This window comes from Martes martes, assembly GCF_963455335.1.
Source record: "Martes martes genome assembly, chromosome: 5".
Lineage (NCBI taxonomy): Eukaryota > Metazoa > Chordata > Mammalia > Carnivora > Mustelidae > Martes > Martes martes.
The window spans coordinates 146,542,081-146,567,569 of record NC_137892.1 but is presented as its reverse complement, the minus strand read 5'-3'; the positions used below and the strand labels follow the sequence as shown (position 1 = coordinate 146,567,569).

Sequence of the window (25,489 nt, the reverse complement as noted above, 5' to 3'; positions counted from 1 at the left end):
GTTAATTAGTGTGGACTAAGATTCAAGATCCACCACACCTAATTGTGTAAGATTTAGCAAGTTCATTTTTTTAATTTTTGACCCACCAATATTTACCAACATTTTGAGTTAGTTTTCACCAACATAGTTGAGTTTAGTTTTTGGGAAATGTTATTTAATCATTTTACTATTAACTAATTCCAATTTGGATTTCACCGGCTTTTCCATTAAAGCCTTTTCAGAGGAGTGCGTGGGTGGCTCAGTTGATTGAGCAACTGACTCTTGAGTTAGGGTCAAGTCATGATCTCAGAGTCATGAGGTCAAGCCCTGCATTTGGCTCTGCACTCAGCATGGAGTCTGCTTGAGATTTGTTCTTCCCCTCTCCATCTGCCTCTTCCAAATCCCCTCAAAATAAATAAATAGACAGATAGATAGATAAATAAATAAATAAAGCCTTTCAGAGATGCCGCTTTGCATTTGGTGGTCATGTTTTATTACTCCCTCAAATCTGAGAAATTTTCAGTCTTTCCTTGTCTTCTTCATCTTCTATATCTTGACGCTTTTAAGGAATACTGGTCAGTTACTCTGTAAAATGTCTTTCAATCTGGGTCTGTCTTGTATTTTCTCATGATTAGATTGAGGTTTTGCATTTTTGTCAACAGTACACAGAAATGATCTCAATTCTCAGTGTATCATATATCAGGGAGCAAATGATGTCAGTCTGTTGGTTAAGAAGGTATTTCTGTCAGTTTCCTCCATTATTAATAAGCAATTTTTAAAATAATTAATGTATATCTTGGGAGATATACTCTAAGATTATGCAAATATTCTCTCTTCTCAAAAATCTGCCCATCAATTTTAGTACTGATCAGTGATCTCCTCAGCAATAATTAATACTGTGATTTTCTAATGATGATTTTCTATTTTGTTGATTCTTTTCACATTTACTACTTGGAATTCTCCTGAAAGGAAAAGCTGCTCCTTCTCCCCATTTATTTATTAATATTAGTATGCATTTTAATCAGTATAGACTCAAGGACATTTCATTTTATACTATGTATTTTAATCCAATAATATACTATATATTGCTTTGTGCAAATTCTTACAGGTTTCTTCAGTGGGTGATCTTTTAGGTTGTTTATGATGTCTTTTCAGCATGGCTCCATCACTTTTTTTTTTAAAACTAATTTCAACACTCACCATGGGGAAGAACTCACAACTCCAAGTCAGGAGTCAAATGCTCTACCAACTTAGCCAGCCAGGTGCCCCAACACTTTTTTTTTTTCCTTTTCTTTTCTTTCTTTTTTTTTTTTTTTTTTTTTTGAGTACTTCCCTTAATATCTGGCATCACAAAATGTTACAGGTCCATCTTATATTTTCTCTGACCAAGCCCTAAAATCAGCTATATCTCAAAGTCCTTGCTCCATTTAATAGAAATAGAACCATAATGTTGGATATTATGTGGTATTCAAAGACTTATAATAAATGGAATAAGTCTTGATTCATAATGTAGAATGTGTCAAAAAGCTAAAAGGAAGATAAGTGTTTGTATTTGAAATAAGAAACTTAATTATACCTTTGATATAAAAATAGAAATAACTGTAAGTTATTGTCTTTCAACTTGCTAATTGATCTTTGTTTTAAAAATAAAACACCCGTATCCTTCAAAAGGAATTTACATGCTATGATTTAAAATATTAGCGTTAAACTTTTACAGCCTAAAGGAAAATCCTGTACTATAATAGAATAAAATATTTCATACTGTTTTTATAATATTATTATAATATTAAAACTGATTTTATAAATTCACACTTAGAAACTAGCTGTATTTTTATTTTTATTTTAATTGTTGTCTCTGAAAAGGTCTAGAATTTTATTCCACCAGCATGAAACACAACCCTAATGCCCAAATGCTGGTCCCAAGAGTTTTCTATAGTATGAGCTAAATTTTCTTGGAGATTTGCAGTTCCAAATTGGAGGAATGGAAAGGAAAGTAAGATTAGGATTTTCTCAGACAGAAATTGAGATATTAGATTGATGGGATCATAGAAAAACACAAAAATCAACTTGTTACTACTGTCCATCATTTTGAAAATTTGATCATCAATAATATAATAATTTAGTTGATTCAAAAACATTAAATCAGGCTCCTGGCAATGCAAACTAAGTAACTCAGTTCAACTGAAAATCAGTAACTATGGATCATAAATTGAGATAGAAATATACATTTGAAGTTATTAAAAATGTACAAACCGCAAACTGACAGAAAATAAAAACCTACAAAAGTAAATAGAAAACTGAAGTCACCTTTTGGCCTGAGGATATTTGCTATTTCCTTAAAATCGATCATTATTTTCATGGCCTCTTGAAGTAGGGAGGACATATATCACCCTCCAAGTCATCCACAGACTAGTTATACAACAGCAACTAGTATACGCAATAAAGTAAGACTCGTGTTTTGCATGGAAACATGGTCTAGGCACAAACCACCCTCACAAACTTTTACATTCATACTTTTTACAGGCATATGAGCTTTCGCCACTAGAGGAGACAGCTGACACCATGGCCTCCGTCAGCACAAAGGGAGAGAGGGTCATCAGGCAGTCTGCAATGACTTCAAGGAGACACTGTGTATGGATGAGAAAAGCACTGAAATTATGCTACCTGGGAGGACATTTCTTCACTGCCTCTTACCATCTCTTTCTTTTTCAAGTCCTTTTTGGGAAAAGGAGAGACATTAAGACGAAAGATATGTTATAGCTCTATGAAAATATAGTTGTAAATACTTGGCTCATAAAGATACAAAGGAAGGAAAATGATGGAGTTAGGTGCCATAACATAGAGGACAACATATCAAATGCCTCGAATGTCTCCTGAGATACACACACACAAACACACACACACACACACACAAATACATATAGATATACAAACATATACATATGGATATATACCTCCATATGTACTTATATGAATATACATATTCTTAGTAAACAAATAGTTCTTTAATATTTTAGTGGAATATTTTATCAACAGTCTTTACAAATAAGCTTTTGAAATTTCTTAATGAAAATTAATTCAGCACTGTCAGAGGGTTGCAGGAATTTTTGCCTTGATTATGACAAGATTACTTCTTTGAATTAACATCATAAGTTTCTTCTCTTCCTCCTTCATGTTTCAGAATAATTCTTGAACTATAAAATATTAAGTCATACCTGCATATTAATTGAATTATTTTATTGCTAAAGACAGCTTTAACCTACATAGAAGAGTGATGACATGGAGATGTGTTAAGTTCTGACTTTATCCTGCAAAGGTCGTTCTTTAACTTCCTTCACATATGCAAAAGTTTTAGTAAAAATTCTGAGCCAGATCTTTTTGGTTTTCCACAACAATCCTCAACAGACACACACACACACAAACTGCTTCTAAAACTTTAATTTACAAGTAAATGTAGGCCAATAATTTAGGAATCTTTAGTAAGGGAAATATTTCTAAAATAAGACAAATGATTAACAAAGCATAAAATAAAAGGTTGTAAATCAATCTATGCCCTAATTAACAATTTCTATAAATAAAAGACAATATAGAGATAGTGAAACATATTTTAAAAAAAAGAATAATTTCATATTGGCAAACATAGTATCTCTAAAGATTCATAAGAAAAGACAGATAAGCCACCAGAAAAATTAGTCAAAGATATGATCAATGAACAGTTTATAAAAGAGGAAACAAGAAAGACAAATAAAAATACACCGGGTTTTAATCAAACAAATGCAAATTAAGGCCACGATGTGCTACCATTTTATACCTACTAAGCTGGAAAAAATTAAAGCTGACAAAACCAAGTATTAAAAGTATGTGGTATAATGGGAACTATTATGCAGAGCTGATGGGTGTTAAATTTGGTGCAATGACTTTGGGAAATGTATTAATTAGCTAGGGCTGCTTTGACAAAGTACAAAAAAGTAGGTGGCTTAAAACAATAGGTATTTGTCTTACGGTTCTGGAGTCTAGAAGTCTGAAGTCCAGGTGTCTGGCATGGCCATGCTTTCCATCATGGCTATGGAAAGAATCCTTCTTTCCCTCTTCTAGCTTCTGGTGTTTGAGAACAATCTCTGGTGTTCATTGACTTATAAGTACATCAGTCCAGTTACATGGCTATCTTCTGCCTGTTTGTTCACACTGTCTTTCCTGTGTGAATATTTCTATGTCCAAATTGCCTTTTTTTATATGCACACCAGTCATAATGGATTAAAGCCCTAACCCTAAAGAACTCCTTTTAAATTGATTACCTCTTTAAAGACCCTATTTTTATATAAAGGCATATTCTGACATACTGAGATTTTACACTTAAAAATATAATTTTTAGCGACACCTAGGTGACACAGTTGGTGGAGCGTCTGACTCTTGGTTTCAGCTCAGGTCATGATCAGGGTTGTGAGATCCTGCCCTATGACCTGTGTCAGGCTCCACACTCAGCAGGGAATCTGCTTGAGATTCTCTCTCTCTCCTTCTCCCTCTGTCCCTACCCAACTCGAGTGTCTGTCTATCTGTCTCTCTCTCTCTCTCTTTCTCTCAAATAAATAAATAAATATTTAAAGAAAGGGAAAAAAAAATTAAGGGATGAAATTCAACCATAACAGGAAACAGTATGGGATTACATAATGTGAAGTTAAATAGTAGCATAAACAAAATCCAGCAATGCATATGAGAATAGTTGCAGAAATGCCATATGGAATTCCTATTTGTAAAATGAAAAAAAAAAAAAAGAGAGAGAGAGAGATAAGAGAACCCAAATGTCAGACAACATGAGAATAGGTAAATAAACTTTTTACATAACACACATTCCTACATAATTCAAAAGTGAAAACTGTGAGCTACAGTTACGTGGGAAAAATACAGATGAATCTTAGATACATAATAAGTTGAAATAGGAATGTATCAGAAAATTATAAACAGTGTGATATCATTTTCATAAACCATAAACAATCAGAAAACAGCATGTTCGTGATATATAAATGCTATATGTATATTTATAATCTCTCTATATAAATATATATATCAAACAACATTAAATCTGAGCATCATACATGTTAGTGCAATCTGTTTTTAAAGTCCTTGAATGATTTAAAGTGGTACTACTTATATTCTCCTCACTATGTGAAAATTTAAAACAAACAAGCGAACCCATATGCACCACAAATAGTCAAGTCAAGCAGCACTTAAAAATATTGGCAGTGTTCCTAGCACTTGACAGATGCAGACATCTTCCTTTTAGGATTGAACAACAAGCTTCACAAATTTCAACTATATATCCCAGATTTACAAATTATATATTGTATATATTACATATTATTAAAATAATATATTATATAATAATATATTATTTTATGTCATTATATCATATATTTAAAAATATATTTGGGAATTATATATTATCCATATAATTATATAATATTTTATAAATATTAATTATATATTAAGTTGTATAGTACTATATTATATATAGCAACAATAACATGTGTATGTGTGTGTGCGTGTGTGTGTGTGTATATATATATATAAAACAATACAAAGAAACATGAGTATCACAGGAAAACAAAAGAAACGGATTAAAAAGTAACAACAATAAAAAATTCCAAAAGCAAGAAAATGAAACAAATAAAATCCTGTAGTTAAATCAGATCAACAAAACAATTAATGTGGACATTTTAAAGTATATTCAATATGCCTTAAGAAGTAAAAGTGGTCCTAAAAATCTCACCATATAATAACTCTAAAAAGTGGCTGGGCTTTTCTGTTATAGAGCCCAATACAAGAAATAGATATTTACAATATAAGAGTTGAAGTTAAAAAATAATGGATGAGCTAAATTGAAGATCAGGATCATCCAAGGGGGACTTGGTGCGCAAGAGAATAAATGGAAAGACGTACACACCACGGAAAACGAAGATGGAATCTTGAGGTTGGGGGAAAGAAAGAGACATGGATTAAAATGTCAATGGACCAGGGCGCCTGGTTGGCCCAGTGAGTTAAAGCCTCTGCCTTCGGCTCAGGTCATGATCTCAGGGTCCTGGGATCGAGTCCCGCATCCGGCTCTCTGCTCAGCAGGGAGCCTGCTTCCTCCTCTCTCTCTGCCTGCTTCTCTGCCTACTTGTGATCTCTGTCTGTCAAATAAATAAATAAATAATCTTAAAAAAAAATGTCAATGGACCTTACAAGGTAACCCCTGATGCTAGAAAAATATTGAGCAATGTCATCAAAATTTGGTGATAAAATTATTTTGTACCTCGCCAGCATATTAATCAATTGTGATAACCAGATAAGGATTGTTTCAGACTCAGCAACTTTCTCTGTCTTTGAGCCTTTTCAAAGAGCCTAATGAAGAATGTATTCCAGGAAAATAAGAGGCTAAATTGAGCTATAGGAATACATGAGAACTAGACGGCTTTGTATCTAAATTACAGAAGTAAGGAGTCTGGGGTGGCAGGATTTTCTGAGTTCTAAAGATTAGCCACCCATGTTGAAATGAGAATACCAAGGGCTCTAGGTGTGCAGCCCTGAATGCTGGCAAAAGGAAGCTAAATGCCATAAAGCTGCTCACTGACAAATTCTGAGCAGCTGTCCACACAGCACACTGAAAACTCAAAGTTGTAATACCTTGGAAAAATACAACTTTGTTCAAGAGGATCTCTAATTTTCAATAGTTGAAATTATTACATGGGAAATCAAATGTCTGGCTTTGTCTGAGACACCTGAGAGCCAGTGCATGCTCTATCAAACATTTTGACACACAAGACCAAAATTTTACATGGTTAATAGCATAGTATTTTGATATGCTCATCGTGAAAATTGCAGGGATTTTTTAGACAATTAAAAAATCTATATATAGCTAGTGCTTCTATGAAAATGCTGTTGGGACAGAAAAAAGAGAGAATGAAAATGGTGGAAAAAATTAATTACATATTATTTAAATTTGCTAAAATGACTGATAGAGAAATGGGGAAAAAAAAACTGATATATTTACAACCCGGGGAGAACAGATTGAAATGATGCTGAGCTTCCTTTTCATCAATGGTGAAAGGAAGTCAAAGACGATATATATAAAAATATTTCATCAAATAATACAATATTGCTTAAATAATTGCAGCTTAACCTAGATGAACTAAAAAGTAAGTTTAAAGTTGTTTTCTGTAAGGATTAGAGCTATAGGTAAGGAAGAATGGAAGAGGTGTCTCATTTTCCTTTTTTTTTTTTAAATCTACAAACAATACTTTGATGCAAAATATTTTTTAAAAATTCAGTAGAAAATGTTCCTGATATTAGGGATTATCAGGTTCTGGTGAAAGGTTTCCATATCATGGATCTTCTTTTAACAAATCGAGAAAGAACAAAAGAACAAAAGGTTTTATTGTTTCATTAATTTTACTGTCACATAGATTTTACTGAGTATTGTCTCTGGGAATTTGTTCTCCCACTTTTTATTTTTAGCTTGGACATTTTTGAGATTGCTTGTATTTTTAGGCACATGCTTAGATTCTGAAAATCTGTCTGCTTTAAACTTGTCATTATAGTTCTGGTCAAGGATCCAAAATTATTTATCATTTCACTTTATTTCTTAGTTGGTGCAGGGTTTATCTCCACCGCAAAGTTTATTTCCTTTTGAGGAGAGCGGGCATTATCTGTGTTAATTTTCAGTACCTTCTGAGACTTCCACAGGTAAGCAATCATGTTCCATTGATTCATATTATCATAAGCCTAAAATATATATTACATATATATGCATATATGCATATGTGTATCAGTTCTCTTCCACAATAATTTGTTGGAAGAGACACACAAACACACACTCACACAAACATATAGAAGGTGAGTTGTGAATGTGTGTGTAACATACATGCACATACATATATATATATTTTTTATCCCCGAAACATTAATAAAAGTGTTTTCAAGGTGTCTCATACTTTCCAAAGAGGTCACGATAAAGATTGAGCCCATTCATCAAAATAGTATAGATTTAATTCTCTGTTAAGTAATTCAACAGCTATGTTATAGAGATAGATATGTTGTATACACACATAAAATATGCACATTCATGATTATTTTAATTATATGGCAACTTAAGTAATTAATTTGTTCAAGAACTATTTATTCAACTTGTGGAGCATAAGGAATAACACGGAGGACATGGGGAGATGGAGAGGAGAAGTGAGTTGGAGGAAATTGGAGGGGGAGGAAAACCATGAGACTATGGACTCTGAGAAACAAACTGAGGGTTTTGCAGGGGAGGGGGTTGGGGGGGTGAGCCTGGTGGTGGGTATTATTTAGGACTCGTATTGCATGGAGCACTAGGTGTGGTGCAGAAACAATGAATTTTGGAACACTAAAGAAAAGGAAATTTTTTAAAAAACTATTTATTCAGTGCCCAACATATATAATTTGATAATGCTTTCTCTGGAATTATGTTAATGCTCATAAACCTATTTAGGGAAATTTATTTGGTCTATTTTAAAGTTAATAGACTACATTTCTATTTTTTTTTTTAAGATTTTATTTATTTATTTGACAGAGAGAGGTCACAAGTAGGTAGAGAGGCAGGCAGAGAGAGAAAGAGGAGGAAGCAGGCTCCTTGCTGAGAAGAGAGCCTGATGCGGGGCTTGATCCCAGGACCCTGAGATCATGACCTGAGCCGAAGGCAGAGGCTTAACCCACTGAGCCACCCAGGTGCCCCTACATTTCTATTTTTTAAATGAAAGAGCTACTCATTCACATTTCCTAATTCATGTCCAAGAGTAGTGTATTGAACGCAAGTATCCTAGTTTGTCAAACAAACTGAAAATTACTTACTTTCACTAGGAAGAGCCTGCAAGGGTGTTTACCATGTAGGGGGCGCAGCGGGAGGGATATCGGAAAGGAGACAGATTGTTATGCATACAGTTACAAAAGCAAAGTAGCTCCTGTCACCCATCTCACGTTTCATTTTTCCTTAAAGACATCTATTTGCATGCTCCTTATTTTTTATCTTACAGTTGATGGAGCTTTAATTATGTGGTACGCTTTCCTATCAATTCCAATTTATAGTTGTTTTAAAATCATTCCCAGGTGTCAGATTGAATCATTTGCTTCTCTTTTAATGTTTAGAGCAGATAAATGCTTCTTCCTGGTGAGTATGCTCTTAGTTTGTTTATCGACTTAAACACAAAGGCAGGAATGCAAGAAGGAGCTGCCATTTCTGTATCACATAGGGGAAGTCGCATTTAGAAGTACAATCTAAAAGGTAATATTGCAAAGACTTCCCAAGGACTGGGCAAAAATACACAGTAAGTGCACTTTGAGACCATTATTGACAACCTCACACAACACCTGAATTTTCACTATTAAAGATTTCAAACCATTTCAATGTATCTCTGGTTTTCTAGGATTCAAGACTCAACATTTCAGGTCACTTATTTTACCAAAATTTTGATCAATAGGACCTTTGCACTTGGATATTAAAGACACTGCAGATTTGTGTACTAGAATTAGAAATAATTGACGGCTCGATGTGAGAACCTTTGGAGGAAAGACATAAGACAGGCAAAGTAAGAGCTGTGACAAGGTGACATCCTTAGAAACCACAGAAGAGGTGCCAGGAAACATTGGGAGGGCGACAAGGGCAAACTCGGGTTTTGAGCTTGGCAACAAAGAGCTGCTGTTTTGTTTTGTTGATAAAAAACAGTAAGGTTCAAAGAGATATAATTTATCTTTTTCCTTTGTTCCCTGCCCTTGTTTCTATTCACATTTACATAAGAACTCTCTACATTTCCAGCATTGTGATAAGAAAAGCACCACATATATGAATCAACAAAATAATTTAACATTAGTTTAATTTTTTTATTTGCTTTGTGTGTAATCTTATTGTAACATCTCTATGCTGCATAATAATCTCAAACAATACTTGCTTTAAGAAAAATGACACAATTATGCACGTTTATAAACCGTTCCATTGTATAATGTTTAAAAGATGTTTTTTAATGAGCTTAACAGGAAGAAATTAAAAACAAGATAAAGCTCCTTGGAGGAAACTGCACAGTAGTTAAGGAAATTATGCAATGCTAAATGGGCATTTAGGAGAAAAGAGAGAAGAGCTGAAAGTCACACTGGAGACTGACAAAGGAATGAGGCTTTGCAACTGAAGATCCTCACCAGAGGAAAGACAGAAACCTAAATTTGTGAGCACTGGAGACATGATCACCAACTTCGCTTTGGGCATCGAAGTTAAATTAGAGCAAAACGAGATGCTGGGTGATGTCTTAGTTTCCTGTTCATTGAGGAAAGCCACAGGACAAAGCTTTTAGAGAAGCTGCCATTGATCCCCAAAGGGTAGGAAATCCATCTTGATACATATCTTGGAAATTGTCTCCAAGGTAACTGGCATCCATAGATGCGCACAATTGCAATGTATAGAAACGAGAATGTATATAGGACTTGGGGAGGTTAAGATAACCTTAAATTAGTCATTCATAAACAGATTACATTGTATTAGATACTCCCTCCGTTTGCAATGTGTTTCCCAGAAGGCATAATAAAACTCTGTAACGGCTAAACATATTTGCACAGCTAGTGCATATCTAAGTATTTATTATCTGTACCTATTAAGGGGTATTTTTCAACTTTGCTCTGGAGGATCCAAAGGAACTTTGAATCCCATTTTGCAAAATGCCAAGTAGCTTAGTCTAAGGCAACTTTCCATGGAATAACAGGAGAGTTTCGAGTGAATCTTTGTATACTTTCCATGCACATTATTTCTCTGAAGGAATTATATATTTCAGCACACCAAGAATATTGTGCACTGTCTACGGCCATACCACCCTGGACACGCCCGATCTCGTCTGGAATATTGTGCATTTCCCCAGTTCCGTCACTCTAAACATTGAGCTTAGCTGAGATCACACATGTCTGTTTTCACTTGTATGTCACGCCTATACCTCAGATCCGCATTATCTCACTACTCCCAGAGATTTAAAACCTACTGTCTTTCCACAGGCATCGTAATTCAAAATGTTCAAATCAAAATGAAATCGCTCTCTCTCTTCAAACAAGTTCTTCTGGTAGAAAGTTAGAAAATAGCTTTTTCCTTTGCTCTCCTCTCTCCCTCAGACCTTTTATCGACCTAATTACTAAGTCCAGTGGCTTGCCCACTTAGATAGATCTCTAATCCCTCCTCTCCCAGCATTGGTTCAGAGCCTCATCCACGCTTGCTTCTGTGATCCAAGCAGTGAGCTTCATTGCTGCCAGAATAATTAGCCAAAAGGAAGAACTGTGCCTGGGGCTCTCTCAAAAAATATTCCTTCAGATGACATATATGGTATTTTATTTTTATATCCATCCCTTTTCCTGATGCTAACCCTGCCTTCTCATCTCCCATCCCCGCTGCTAACCCTGGGGTCCAGCCACACCAAATTGTACTCATTTCCCTGATACGACCTTTTTTCTTCTTGTCCTTCCTAATGAAAATGCCCTCCCCTCAATGCCCCTTGTTTTTCCATCTGGAAAACTCCTAAATAATTGTCTCTTTCCTGATCCACTTACATCTAAAGAGTTCATCATTTTATGATTTAGACTTTAATTGGCAATTATAGCATGAATCTCACTGCATCGTTCTCCAATTATATGTGTGCACATAACATATACATATGAACACATACTTGTGTATATATACTTACACTCATGCATGTAACATAACCTATATCTACATATGAAAGCAAGCAAGAAGAGAAGTGAAGAAGACAATGGGTGTGAGAGAAACTACAATGTAACAAACAAGGGTGTATACGTGTGTGTAAGAGAGAAGGGAAAGAGAGAATTTGTGTCTATACAACCTTTTAAAATACAATTTATGGATGCATCCTGTCTCTCGTTTTCCTCTTTATTCATTTATTAATATTTCCTAGCATAGTTCCTGCCTACACTAGAGAGCTTCAGTCGGTGTTTTATAAATCGAGGAATGATTTTATAACATAATTTCTTTGTAATTCTTATAAACTATAGATATTACGACCGTGGGAAAGAATCCTACAAATATTTTGGTGGTCCCAGTAAAAATCACAGGTATATCTAACCAAGATAAATTACAGAACAATATAAATTATATATCTTTTGAATATAAAGATATTCAATTTTTTCTAGACAATAAAAAAAGGAAAAAGAAGCATTTTCAATTTCATTCTTTCTTTCTCATGCTAGAGCATCTTCCTTGGGACATACCTGACTCTTGCTCTAGTTGAAATGTGCTTGATAATTTTAAAATATGCAGATCAGCCCGAGGCCTACATTACCTTGGAATCCCCAGTGGAGAAGAGGTTGACTCTATTTACAAAGCGAAAATCAGCACTTATTAAATCAAATCTCTCTTGTACGAGGCAGGGATTATGGTAGTCTCACAGCTCACTGAATGTACGGGCCTTAAATCCCTATGTATATCATATAGACATTTCCTTGAAAGACCTTGAATGCAAACTTGTTTATTTATCTGTCCAAGGAGTAGAAGGATCCCAGAAAAAAGTCAGTCATGTGTGGTCCCTGAGTATTGCGAATGCACCAATCAATAAAGATTTAATTTCCCTGTTTGTGTAAAATGCATAGACATTTTAAGAATTTAGTATACCCTATCTAAAGTTGTCTGTATAATCTATATATAAGTAGTGAATCATGGAATTAATGAAAAGCAAAATGCTCCAGGGAAGATAAAGAGAATCTTTGATGTACCAACTTCTTTCTTGGTGTAGTGGTTTTTGAACCAAAGAAGCTTGATCCCCAATCTGACTTTTATTTCCCAGTTGTAGAACTTTGAACAAGTAACTTAAGTTGACATGTTTCTGTTTTTTTTTTTTTAACTAATAAAATGGCATGGGCAATAATATTGTTATTATAATTACAAAAATGTGAAGCTTTAATGAATTAATATTTGAATTATATTTCATAGTGTTTAGTAAATGTTGTAATATTGTGTCTATTACTATTATTTTTACAAGGCTGCTTTATTTTATTTAAATTTAGGCAAACCAGATAACCCATATTTATGTAATTTAATAGGCTATATAAGGTCAGTGGCTAATCTAGGTCATTCAGATAAAACATGCAAATATATATATGAAATCTTTTTGTAGACTCTGAGTGATTCGGGGATTGTTTACTATTGCTTCTGAATTGGGTATAGTTATGTATAATCTTTAGCTATTCTTTGATGGGAATATAAAGAGATGGTATTAAAATAGTCAGAAAATTAGCGTCTCATTAAGTTTGTTTGTACACCCGAAGTGTCCCACTACCTATAATTTATCTTCATAGAAACTGTCCTATAAAGGGGAAAATCTGTGTTAATTTTCAGAACTAATAACCCAATGAAGGACTGATTTTTGTTACTATTCTTAATAATTCGTGGCAAAAAATATCATAGACAGCAATAAATTCACTTGGGATAGCTCTGGAAATTTATGTAATAAATATTATGTCAAATTCTCATATATTTGGCGATTATCTACATACATAATGTCCTAAAACTTTTCTTAAGAGAGTCAATGATAAATAAACACAAATAAAACTATCACTCAGTTTGCTTGCATTTCATAAATCCCCTCCCCCCCATAAAGTCTCAGCTTAGCTGACATTAGATACACAGCTACTGCTCCCTCACTCCCACCCGTCCACCTAAGCTTGGTGGAAACATGTCTATGACTCAATACTAAGTAGAAGAGAGGCATGTTTCTGTGACAGTTGGTTTTCTCAGGAGCCCATACCCACAGTTAAGATGATGAGAAAATAATCTACTCTCTCTGTCTTTTGTTTGTGAGAGGATGTGTGGGAAATCATCTAAATGTGAGTAAAGAGCTGTGGTCTTGAACTATGCCCTTGAGCTGCCTCATTTGTGGTTTGGAGCTTCTTGCCTGGGTATCAGATATTTAGCTTCCTTCCTTCTTCTTGAATCCTAGTGAAATATCACCCAACAAAGAACTAGAGCCAAGACCTAGGTACCAGCTGGCAGGATAGGACCCTGGCCATCTGCATAAGTACTTTTGTAAATATTTTTTCTCTAAGCTTGGATCTTTCTTCTTGATGTCTCTTTCATTGCTTTTAATGGATTTGAGAATCTTATCCGACAGCATTCTCTGCTCTATTAAGGCAAAGTTAGCGGGACCAGCCTGGCCTCTGCAGATCAGATATTCCTTAATCACTTACTCTGGTGGGGATGAAAGTCAGTTATCATAACATTTTCTGAGAGATGCTTAAAGGAAAAACAAACAAACAACAACAACAAAACAACAGGGCACCTGGATGGTTCAATCAGTTAAGTGTCCAACTCTTGGTTGCAGCTGCAGTCATGCTAGGGTCATGATCTCAGGGTCATGAGATCCTGCCTCCCCAGCCCCAGGTCAGGGTCAGGTTCTGCCCTCACAGGGGAGTCTATAGAGATTCTGTCTCCCTCTCCCTCTGCTCCTTTCCCTGCTCGTTCTCTCTCTCTCTCTCTCTCTCTCTCAAATATATAAATAAATCTTTAAAAAACAAAAGAGCCATTGGACACAAATCTCGTCCCAGTTGTTTTTGCCAAGCCCAACAGTGATCAAGTTTCAGCAACTTAATCTTTCCATAGACCTGTTCTATGAAGCCTATTTTTTCCCATTTTAGGGGGAAGAAGAAAGGAGATGGGGCGAAAGGCACTCAACCATTCAAGCAGGACACCGGGAGCTCAGATTTCAGGTGAGGAAGTGTGACATTCTCTGTGTTAGCACGGTGACACAGCGACACTCAAGGGCCACTGAACGTTTGGTTGACGAGTGGGAAAAGGGGCTCTGGAGTTCTCATTCATGCGAGTATTTATTTGTTCTTGTATTTATTTATTTCGAGTATTTATTTGTTCTTGTGAGGCAAGCACATTCGTTTCGTTGTGGCCAGGGAGGTTACAAGTCTCTCCAGGCTTAAGGTGCTTCTATTTCATCTTCGGCCACAAAAGGACAGCGGCACAGCAGCAGGGACAGGAAAATAGTAAGATCAGAAATATTAGATATACTCCTGGAGAAGGAAAAGGGAAGGGGAGGAAATCCATTTTTATCAAGAACCTATTATATATTGCCTTTACTACTGAAGACGTTTTACATATGTGACCTTATTTCTTCACTGTAACACTCTCAGTATTGTACAGACCTAAGGTCTAGAAAAGCTAAATTGCCTAATTGTATGCATTTTCAGTTTCTGAAATTATGCAGGACACCTTAGACAAGGCTCCCCCCCACATCATTCCCCCCAAAAGAGTATCCCTGCCGTTCTCTAGCCCCTTAACTGCTTTATGTTCCTCATAGCACTTAACCACACCACCACCCATCACATTACATTCATGTCCTTATCACTTTATTGTCTATACCTTCAACCAGGAGCTCAGGTCTTTTGTTCACCACTGTAGCCTAATTCCCGCTCAGGGGCTAGCAGAAAGGAGGTGTTCAGAAATTATCTACTAAGCCACCCTTAATTCAAGATTTTTTTCCTAACCGCTGCAATATATTCTTTTTCTATTTTATTTTCTTGTTCATCTTAGCTTCTTAAAGTATAGGCGTCATTTCTTCAATCCTTTTTCCTGCTTTTCTTTTATTCCTCAACTTAATATCCTCCAGTTTCTTCCAAATGATTGCAACTAAAACCAATTGGGAAAGATCAACCACGATTACTCCCATTACGTAAATTCCAATAGCTGCTCTCTTGTGCTCATTTAATTGGACTTCTTGGAAACAGCTGTCACTTTTGTCCTTCCCATTCTATTTTTCTGTGGGCTTTTTAGCATTACATTACAAAATATATAAAAATTAAAAAATACAGAAAAACAAACATTAAAACCATCTACTATTTCATCACCAAAAAATCTCCACAACCACGTTGAAGCATTTATTTTTTTTTTTTTCCTGAACAGAATATGCGCTTTCAAAAATCAGCAATTTGCTAATTTCCAACTTTGTGAATTCTTCTTGTCCTCTCTTTACGGCATTCAGTAGTTTTAAGTAGTAGTTTTAAGAAAATAATTAAATCAAAAGGTAAGTTCTCCAATGGCTCCTGGGTGGCTCAGCCAGTTAAGCATCTGATTCTTGGTTTAGGCTCAGGTCATAATCTTGGGGTCCTGGGATCGAGCCTCACATTGGGCTCTACAGTCAATGTGGAGTCTGATTGAGGTTCTTTCTTTTCCTCTGCCCCTCCCCCTGCCTGTGCTCGCTCTCTCTCTCTCTCCCCCTCTAAAATAAATCAATCTTTTAAAAAAAGACAGGTGAGTTCTCCAAAAAAGATTCCACTGTAAATAATGCACTCAGACCCTCGGCCCCCTATTTGGATAAGTGCTGATCATGTGTTCACCTCTCGCATTCTCTGCAAGCTTCCTTTATCCCACATGATTTTCTATTGAAATATTCTCTCCCCTGTTAGACAATAAGCCACTCATAATCAGGAATCAGGACATTAATCTTGATGTGCTTAGGTGTGAACACAGTGCTTGCCAGTGGAACATAAGCAATAGATTTTTGTTCTTCACTTATTGTTTCAAAAATAAATTATGTCACTTGAAGCAACCCAGGACTATGAAACAATGTCAACAGAGGTATTTTTTTGAGAGTGAAAAATACAAGTTAGTATCTAGAGCAAAACAGCCGAAAATGCTTTTGCGACTTCAGTTTTCAGGTGCTCCCTCAGTTTCTAATGCGTTGTCTCTCTTTTGGAATCATACTAAAGGTGGGTGCCCAGGTTATATTAATGTTCACCTGTCCATACGCCTCTAAAAGCACAAAACCATGATGATAACTTAATCAGGCACTCCTGACCTAAGTTTGTTAATACCAATAAAAATTTACTATTGTCAAAGTCCCCGTGAGTATAGAGCTCTTTGATCTAATCTCCCACCAACTTCCTATTGTTTGGGGGTTCAGCCACAACGTCTTTAGTTCTTGACACCCATCCCTCAATTTCTAATCTTAGCGTTTCTCACATGCCATTACCTCTGCTTGGTGGATTTTCCCATCACTTTCTATGGCTGGGTCTATTTCATCTTGCCATGTTTGGATAAAATATTACCTCTTGAACAAGAACTTCCCTTTTTCTTCCCTTGGCACACACAGGTTCATCTTTTTATCCATGACTGAGCCAAGACCTTGTATGTACATATTGTTTTTACTTATGTCTGATCTGCCTCCCCTACTGTAATGAAAGGTCATAGAGACAAAAACCAGGACTTTTTTTTTTTTGACAAAATTCATATATCTCATTTCTATAATAGTGTTTGGTACAAGCGTGTTTTTAATAAATATTTTTAGGTAAACGAATTCATGATTTCACTTGAACAGATTCTCATATAACATATCAAAGTTTCCCAACCACAGCACTATTGACATTTTGAGCCAAATTATTCTTTCTCATGTGAATTGTAAGGATGTTTAGTAGCATTCCTATCTTCTAGCCAGTAGATGCTAGGAGTAGCCACTAGTTGAGACAAGCAGAAATGTCTCAAGACATTGCTAAATGTTCTCTGGGTGGCAAAATTGTCCCTGACCAAGAATGACTGCTATAGATCCAGACAATAAAATAAGGTCAACAACGAGGCAGGACATCTGAGTTTCCACCTCTAGCTGTTGTTCCAAATGATTGAGATTTTTATCTTCCACAGATGTAGCATTCTGGGAAATGTTGAATTTGGATCAGCCAATCTACATGGAAACTTAAGTTCTGAGGCTACTTTTATAATATTGACTAACAACAGTAATAGAGCAGCACTTGCACAAATCAACATTACTGAACCCATAAATACGCTAGTGCCAGCCACTGAGCCAAGTGCTTCATAGATGTCAAATGATTTAGTCTTACACTGTTCCATGGAGTGTGCACTGCTATCCAGGTTTACTGAATGGCACTGAAAAACAGAGGGTTCAACTGAACTGACCAATGGGAGAAAGCTACTAAGTGAAGAGGACAGCACTAGGACTCATGCAGAATGACTCCACAATCTGCTCTGTCAAGGTCCTATCATATGGCAGCCACTAGTCAAACTACTCACCCTCAGGCAGCTATTGACAGGAAATGTGGTTAGTCTGAACTGAGACTTGATCCAACTAGAAAATACTTGATGTCAGTGGGTATTTCAAAGAATTACGGGGAAAAAAAGATTATTTAAATATCCGCATAAGTTTCATATTGATATGTAGAAAGGACACTATTGCTAAAGAAAATATACGGGTAAAATACATATCTTCTGCTTCTTTTAACTTTTTTATATGGCTGATAAAAAAATAATAATTACATACGTGGCACGAATTTTTTTGGTGTACATTGTATTTCTATTAGGCAGCACTGGTTTGTTGTACTTATCATTTCCACTCTGAATCTCCTTCACTTTTTCCATACATTGGGTATAGTAATAATAATAATAACAAGGAGTCTATATAGGTTAGTACTGAATTCTCAATGTTAACCTGCATATGGTCTTCATAAACTGTGAAACTCTCTCTAAACATTGGTTATTTAATAAAATGATTAGAAATTGAAAACTAGTTTTCTGGATGTTAGATGACTTAGGCTATCAAGAAACATTCTAATTGTGATGACTGAGTGTTCCCAATAGTAAGGTATGGTTGCAAATATCCATAGCAGAAAAGATAATTGAGAAAATAAAAATCCACAAATTATGTTTCTGTCTATATTTTAAAAATAATGAGACAAGATACAAGGTACTCTAAAATCCCTCTAACTGTACTGTACTGTACATCTGGAGTTGGACATGGATTTCAACCCACCTCTTTCATTACTTATAGTTTGGCCTTAACATCTACAACCTTGGTTTCCTCATTTCTAAAATGGAGATCGTAATACTGAGATGAATGAGTTATTGGGATTAAATACAATAGGTCAATAAATAACTTGCTACAATGTCTCCCAAAAAAAGGTTATTCAGAAAATAGGTTATGTTGCTGCTTCTTTTTATTATCATCATTATATTACTATTATTATTATTATTGTTATTACCAGAGCTATGACTATTATAATTATGTCAGGGCTTGTGTAATGTTCCTATCAGCTATCAATCATAAATTCTGACTTCACAAAAGTAAAGGAAATAATTATGAAATGAATTAATAAAAGTGTTGTAGTAGATGAAATAATATAAAATGAATTTTCATTGGACATTATTATTTTTCAAATATCTAATCTTTGCTTTGAATTAGAGTTATTAATTTGCTTAATTGGATGATAAGCTGCATTTTTGATACATGGGTATATATGTTCCTGAGCATTTAAAATATAATACTGCTCTTAATGGTCATTTATTATTGACAAAGTACTTTTTTGAGGGATACCTGTGATTATTGTGAATAATGAGATTAATTGGTTATGGTTCATTCTCCTGGTAATAAGTTCATGCTAAGAGGTGGTCAGAAATATATGCACAATGTGAAATTTGAATTTTAATGCAACTAAGCATGAGATTTATTAGTCTTGAGATTAATCCTCGTCTTGAGATTTATTCTAAAATAACTATTAAGGATTATTATTGGTTTTCTTTTCCCTGCCCACGCTACAGGTAATCTGGAGCTGTCATCTGGTTATTTGAAAACAGCATAAATGAATATTCTTTTCTTTGTGTTTTGGGCCAACCACCATAATAGCAGACCTAATGGACATATAACTTAATATCTAACAAAAGTATCATCACAAATAATAAGCAAAAAATTAGTGTGCTCAAAAACATTCTACATGAATTTTTATAATTTGCCTACACACATGATTTTAAACAATTCAATTGAAATTATCACTATTATTAATAATCAAAGTTAGAGAAAAATAGCATAGAAGAGAGATAAAAATGCTTTTATTTTATTTTTTTTTTTTTAAAGATTTTTTATTTTATTTATTTGACAGACAGATCACAAGTAGGCAGAGAGGCAGGCAGAGAGAGAAGGGAGGAAGCAGGCTCCCTGCTGAGCAGAGAGCCCGATGTGGGGCTCGATCCCAGGACGCTGGGATCATGACCTGAGCCGAAGGCAGAGGCTTTAACCCACTGAGCCACCCAGGCGCCCCTAAAAATGCTTTTAAACAGTCAAAATAACCTTAATTTCTTCACTTTGTAGTCTTTAGTATAAAAATATAAATATCACAAAAAAGCTATATTTTAGTATGATATCACAAAAGTATTTAAGCTAAAACCAAACTAAAGTTGAAGGATTGATTTAGAAGTTAATATACAGCAAATGTTAAAACTTAAGGACTTATAACCTACTACAGCCTTTATATTATGCTACATTTCTAACAACATAAAATTCTACCCTGAAGTGTAGGATCTTTCAGGTTAGCAGGAAATTGTCTGATTCTCGGGAGTGAGAGATCCTCTACTCCCAACATCACCCTTTCTGGTTGCATATCTACCAAATTTGTATAAAAAGGGAGAATAAATACATGTATTATATGGTCAGAAGCTAATGGTTCTTACCTATTGTTGATTTACTTTGAGAATTTGAAGGGTTCATTTTATAACAAAAATAGATCTAAATAGAAGACAGTAACACTGAATAGATTCAGTGTTTTATAACTAAATATGTCAGGAATACAAAATGTTTCAATATTTAAAAAAAAATGTCTTAGTATCATTACCATTCCAAACACAAAAATAGTAACTTCAAGTCTGACCCAGTGATATTAAATACAAGTCTGATTAGTTTGTTAAGTTCTGGCTTATATCGCCTTTTCTGGCTGAGTCTCCATATTATGACAAATTAGACATTTTATTGAAAAATTTTACCCTCAGGTTAGGATCTTTCTTATTAAATTCTAAGTAGAAATAAACACATTCATAGTAGAAGTATGGCTTTGTTTAAAAAAAAACACCACATTATTTCCTTTTACTAACTAGAAGAAATAGTTCTTGGAGCACAGTCATAGATGCGGGTTTTGTGATCACAGATTCCCTGCTTCCAAATGAAATATATCTGAAATGTTTAATTTTTATATTTTAGTAGCAGTGAATTCATCAGCATATACACTTTTCCTTCACATTTGTAGCCCATTTTCAATGCTTTTAAAATTAAATGATTGACAATTGCTTTTAACTTTCTCTTCTCAGTTCAAAGCTTTTGCCCTGTGGAAAGACCATGAAAGGGAGCTTACTCTGGGGGAAGCGAGGCGGATTGTCATTTACATCTGTCAGTGTGATGTTCACCGTGGTAGTCCCCGATAAGCCTCCCATCTGGCCGCCCATATCTTTGGCCTGGATTACCACCTGGTATTGCTCCCTGTTTTCTCTGTTCATGTTTGGTAAAGCAGTCCTGATGATACCTTGAAGAAAATATAAAAGACTTTTGTTATCATCATTAAAATCTCAGCCAGTAGCTGACGAAGACCACAAATTATCTATCTAGCGATTTTTGAAAGACAAAGTATATTTTTTTAATTTAATTAAAAATTTAATTAATTTATATTAATTTTAATTGTCTAGAAATTGCAAAAGTGGTTCACTGTAAATATTTTACCCTTTGTGTGTGTGTGTGTGTGTGTGTGTGTGTGTGTGTGTGTGTTTTCTATTACCTGAAGAGGGCCATAAGTGCTATATAATGACCTCAACCCATAGGATAAAAAACCTAAAAACAGGTATATTTCCATCAGCTCAATCATTCAACTTCGAATTCTTAAATCTTTAACTGTGGCATCATCACTCTTCTGTAAGTATTACAGTTAATGTTTTGTTCTTATCTTCCCACCTTTTTTCTACGTATAAAGATCATAAAGATTTAAATGAACAAACACTGATTCATGATTCCTGACCTGTTTCAGGCTCCACAGAGAAATATGGCTGCCCTTGAAGGATGCTGTAAATGACTCTGGCGCTGTTCCCATAGGAAGGGTCATCGGCATCTGTAGCTGTGACTTGCACCACAGAAGTACCTGAAGTATCCAAACTCAGCTTAGTTCTGCACAGTACCAGAAGGAGGAGCAAAAGCACTGGTTTTCATGGAAGACTCGAATGATTTTGGCTTTAATAATGACCTCTTAAAGAAATATTTATGTATAATTGACATGAAAATCATGTTTATACTGTTATTACAGGAAAACTGTGAATTCAACTACCTAGTTAGCCAACAGGTATATTTTCATGCATGCATAGATAATGCTACAATATATCAGATTATAATAAATGCAGTTACTTTACAAATGCTAAGCTTTGATATTTAAACTCATTTTCACATAATAGATTTGTTTAGTGTAAAGGGCATATCTGATCACAAGGGAGTAGGTGTGCTCCTCTTTCCTCCTCTCCACTAATTAACTATAAAAATAATTAACATCTGCTCTAGAATACAATTTTATGAATAGATTAAATTCTAAATTTAGAAACAATCCAAGATGATCCCAAGTTCCATGAACTATTAAAAGCTATTTAATAAAGTTCAAGAAATATAAAAGGGCTTTACAATAAAGCAATTGCCAAAGTCCTTGGGATTTAGTGAAGTAAATATTAAATAATAATCCCAGAACAATGCTTTTGAGAAATGCAGAGTTGAAAATGTGCTGCTACAACTGTTAAAAAGAAAAGTATCAGAATTATTTCATCGGTTTATATGACCTCTCCCACGTTTGAGAAATAAATCTATTCTACTAAGTCTAAATATACATCTCTAAAAAATGTTATCATTGTTTCCTGGCATTTACTCTTTTTGTCAATCTCTATTTAATAAAAAAAATAAAGCAGTCTGAACTTTTTTTGCTTACAAATACAAAACTTTCATTTATTTCCAATAAAAAAGAAAATTCCATTATCTTGAATGTTATACTTACAGGTTTTTCATGCCTTCTGTTTTACAGATTCTACAACCTAATTTTTTAAATTCTGTATCAGTATGTGATTGTGGAATTTCAATTGGGTTATTTGAATAACAGATTTATATCAGCAGAGTTTTACATATAATGATTATAATTAAAAGATGTTTCAAAATACTTAATATGAAAGAATCAGATAATCTAATCAATTCCACCTTTTGTATTATCTAGATAACTTAGACAAATTCTTTAGATAAATTATAACTAGACTATGGATGCAAAGACTCTACAACTATAGTGTTCTGAATGTTTGTATTTGAGGTCAGATTTTTATACAGCTGCTATACAAATCTGTGTGACAAAGATATATTTCCATAGTTTTTTTACTGAAGTTCAATGATATTTTCTTGGGTTTTTGAGGGAATTATCTACTTATTTGTAAAGACTTATGAGTCCATAGCATGTAAGAAATTATTAATCTTTTTTTCTGACTCATTTTCTACATGAGGTAATTAAGTAAGTACTTTTGGAGGGGATCAAAGAAAATGTCAATTGACTGATTACAGTATTTTAAGAATTTCTTGATAATCATTTTTTATACTTTTGGAAAACCATGATAAATTTTATAAATGAACTTACCCACAACGGACATTTCTGGAACACTAGCTGTATAAATTTCTTCTGGGAACGTAGGCTCATTGTCATTGATATCATGGATTTTGATCACAAACTCAGACTCTGGTTCTACTGGTCTCAAAGTTCTTCTGTTAATAGCTTGTGCACGCAGAGTATAAAAGGCCTTTTCTTCCCTATCAATTCTTCTTGTGGCATGAATGTCACCTGTTTTTTCATCAATAATAAAAAGAGTACCTGCTCCATCTCCAGATAAAATATATTTGAGTGATCCATCTCCTTTATCTTGGTCTGAATGAAGCTAGGGGAAATAAAAAAGAGCACATCCATGATAATGTCTAAAGGTACATAATGCTGAAAGAATTCAAAGTCTCTCGTGTCCCATCACTGAATAATGGGGTCAGTTATCTTAGTTCCTGAAATGAGAGTTGAATAAGGAGGAACACACTCATCCATATATCTTAAACAATGAGACTAGCATCTCACATATCAGTATGATTTTTACTCTAAATGGGAAAAAGTAATAAAAATAAACACAGTTCCCTTCTTTGCTTTGCTTTGCTTGGTAAATAACCATTTTCATAGGCAATTAACTCCTGACAAAGACGTATGTCATCAGTCTTGACATGCTTGTGTAAACATGACTTCTCTCATCTCTTTCGGTGAGTGAAATATTCTTTTACTTTCATATTTTGAGGAAATTCTTATAAACTTGTTATTGCATTTCCATTGGAGAATTAGTGATGTCTTAACTGTAAGACAGGCAAAGTTGTAAGAGACATAGCTCCTATGTTAGAAACACTATGTATTATTTTTTGGTTCACTCGGGCACACACACACCACAAAAAAGATGGCCCCACAGATGTATCTGGGACTCAAGGAAAGAGTACAAACAGATGTCTATATTTTAAAATTAGAAATCAAGTTAATAAATTCTACAATAAAATGTGCTCTATATAGGCTCCTATTTACCTTGTGAAGTCTATCTTCTTAATAACCTTAAGCAAGTTTTGTACAGGAAAAAGGAAATACAAAGCATGTCGGTTTCTTGCCCTTTGCCTATGTCCACAACACTAATCTTCCAGAATTCACTCGTCATGTCGAAGAGCTTTGCAAGGATTCATGTGGACACCTCAGCCCAGTGTGTCACCCATCCCAGTGCAAATGCTACCCAGGATTCCATGTTTTCACGGGCAAATTCTATCTATGTTGTATTTTAACAGATGTTCACTAGGCCTGCCCCCAGGATTAAGGATGTATATAACAGGGGGTATGTCTGGCCTTTGGGCGACTGACTTGTAGGAGAGAGCCTCCTTGGACCTAAAAGTAAGCTCAAGGATGTCTAGGCAGGGAATAATGGGTCCCAAGTATTTTGAGTATGATCTGGAAATTGATGTGTAGATTCCAGATATGAATATCCCCTGCTCTCCATGGAATTCTTACCCTGAACGGTGGGGCTTAGGTATTGGAGAGACAGAGCACAGCTTTGTAAAATACAAAGATTGTAAGTTTTTCTTTAATTGTACCATCCAACCAATAAACATTTTCTCTGCTGGGATCATAGTTTAATTATTTGCAATAAGAGATTATGTCTTTAAAAATTGGGGTTTTTTAATCAGATAAGAAATATGAAAACAATGTGTAGATTTTCTAAACTTCTGTAAGGCATTTATTATAAGTTAGATATCAATGAAAACTTTTTTTAAAGAATTCATGTAAAATGTAGTCATAAATCAGAATGGGCACACTGATGTATAATTAAAAATTAAAAATTGAAGACAATATCCTTCAGTTATACAAAAAATATAGAATTAGATATTCATCTAAATAAGGTTTGGTGTTTTGCTTTAGATTATTTACATCAACAGACATTTTCATCTAATTGCATATAGAAATTTAAACCGATTATTTTCTATTTAATATAGAATTTTACTTCTTTATTTACAATTTCTTTTTCTTTTTTGAAGCTTATGTCAGTGAACTTGGCTGTGGAAACATTTTTACATGAACATGAAATTGTTTAAAATAAATATATGTTAGAAACACACACCTATGACTAAGATGT

At 34.6% G+C, this 25,489-nt stretch overlaps 1 protein-coding gene across 2 annotated transcripts in view; it reads right to left on the bottom strand.

The window, feature by feature from the left end:
* LOC308343779 (cadherin-10) overlaps window positions 1–25,489 on the bottom strand; it is a gene marked incomplete at both ends in the record, with an annotated part of 110,054 nt that overhangs the window by 32,111 nt on the left and 52,454 nt on the right. For both annotated transcript variants that reach the window (XM_080804948.1, XM_080804949.1), the window contains 3 exons: window positions 21,145–21,312; window positions 21,799–21,918; window positions 23,431–23,725. In XM_080804948.1, the coding sequence (XP_080661074.1) occupies window positions 21,145–21,312; window positions 21,799–21,918; window positions 23,431–23,725 (583 nt within the window). The remainder of the gene's footprint in view (window positions 1–21,144; window positions 21,313–21,798; window positions 21,919–23,430; window positions 23,726–25,489) is intronic.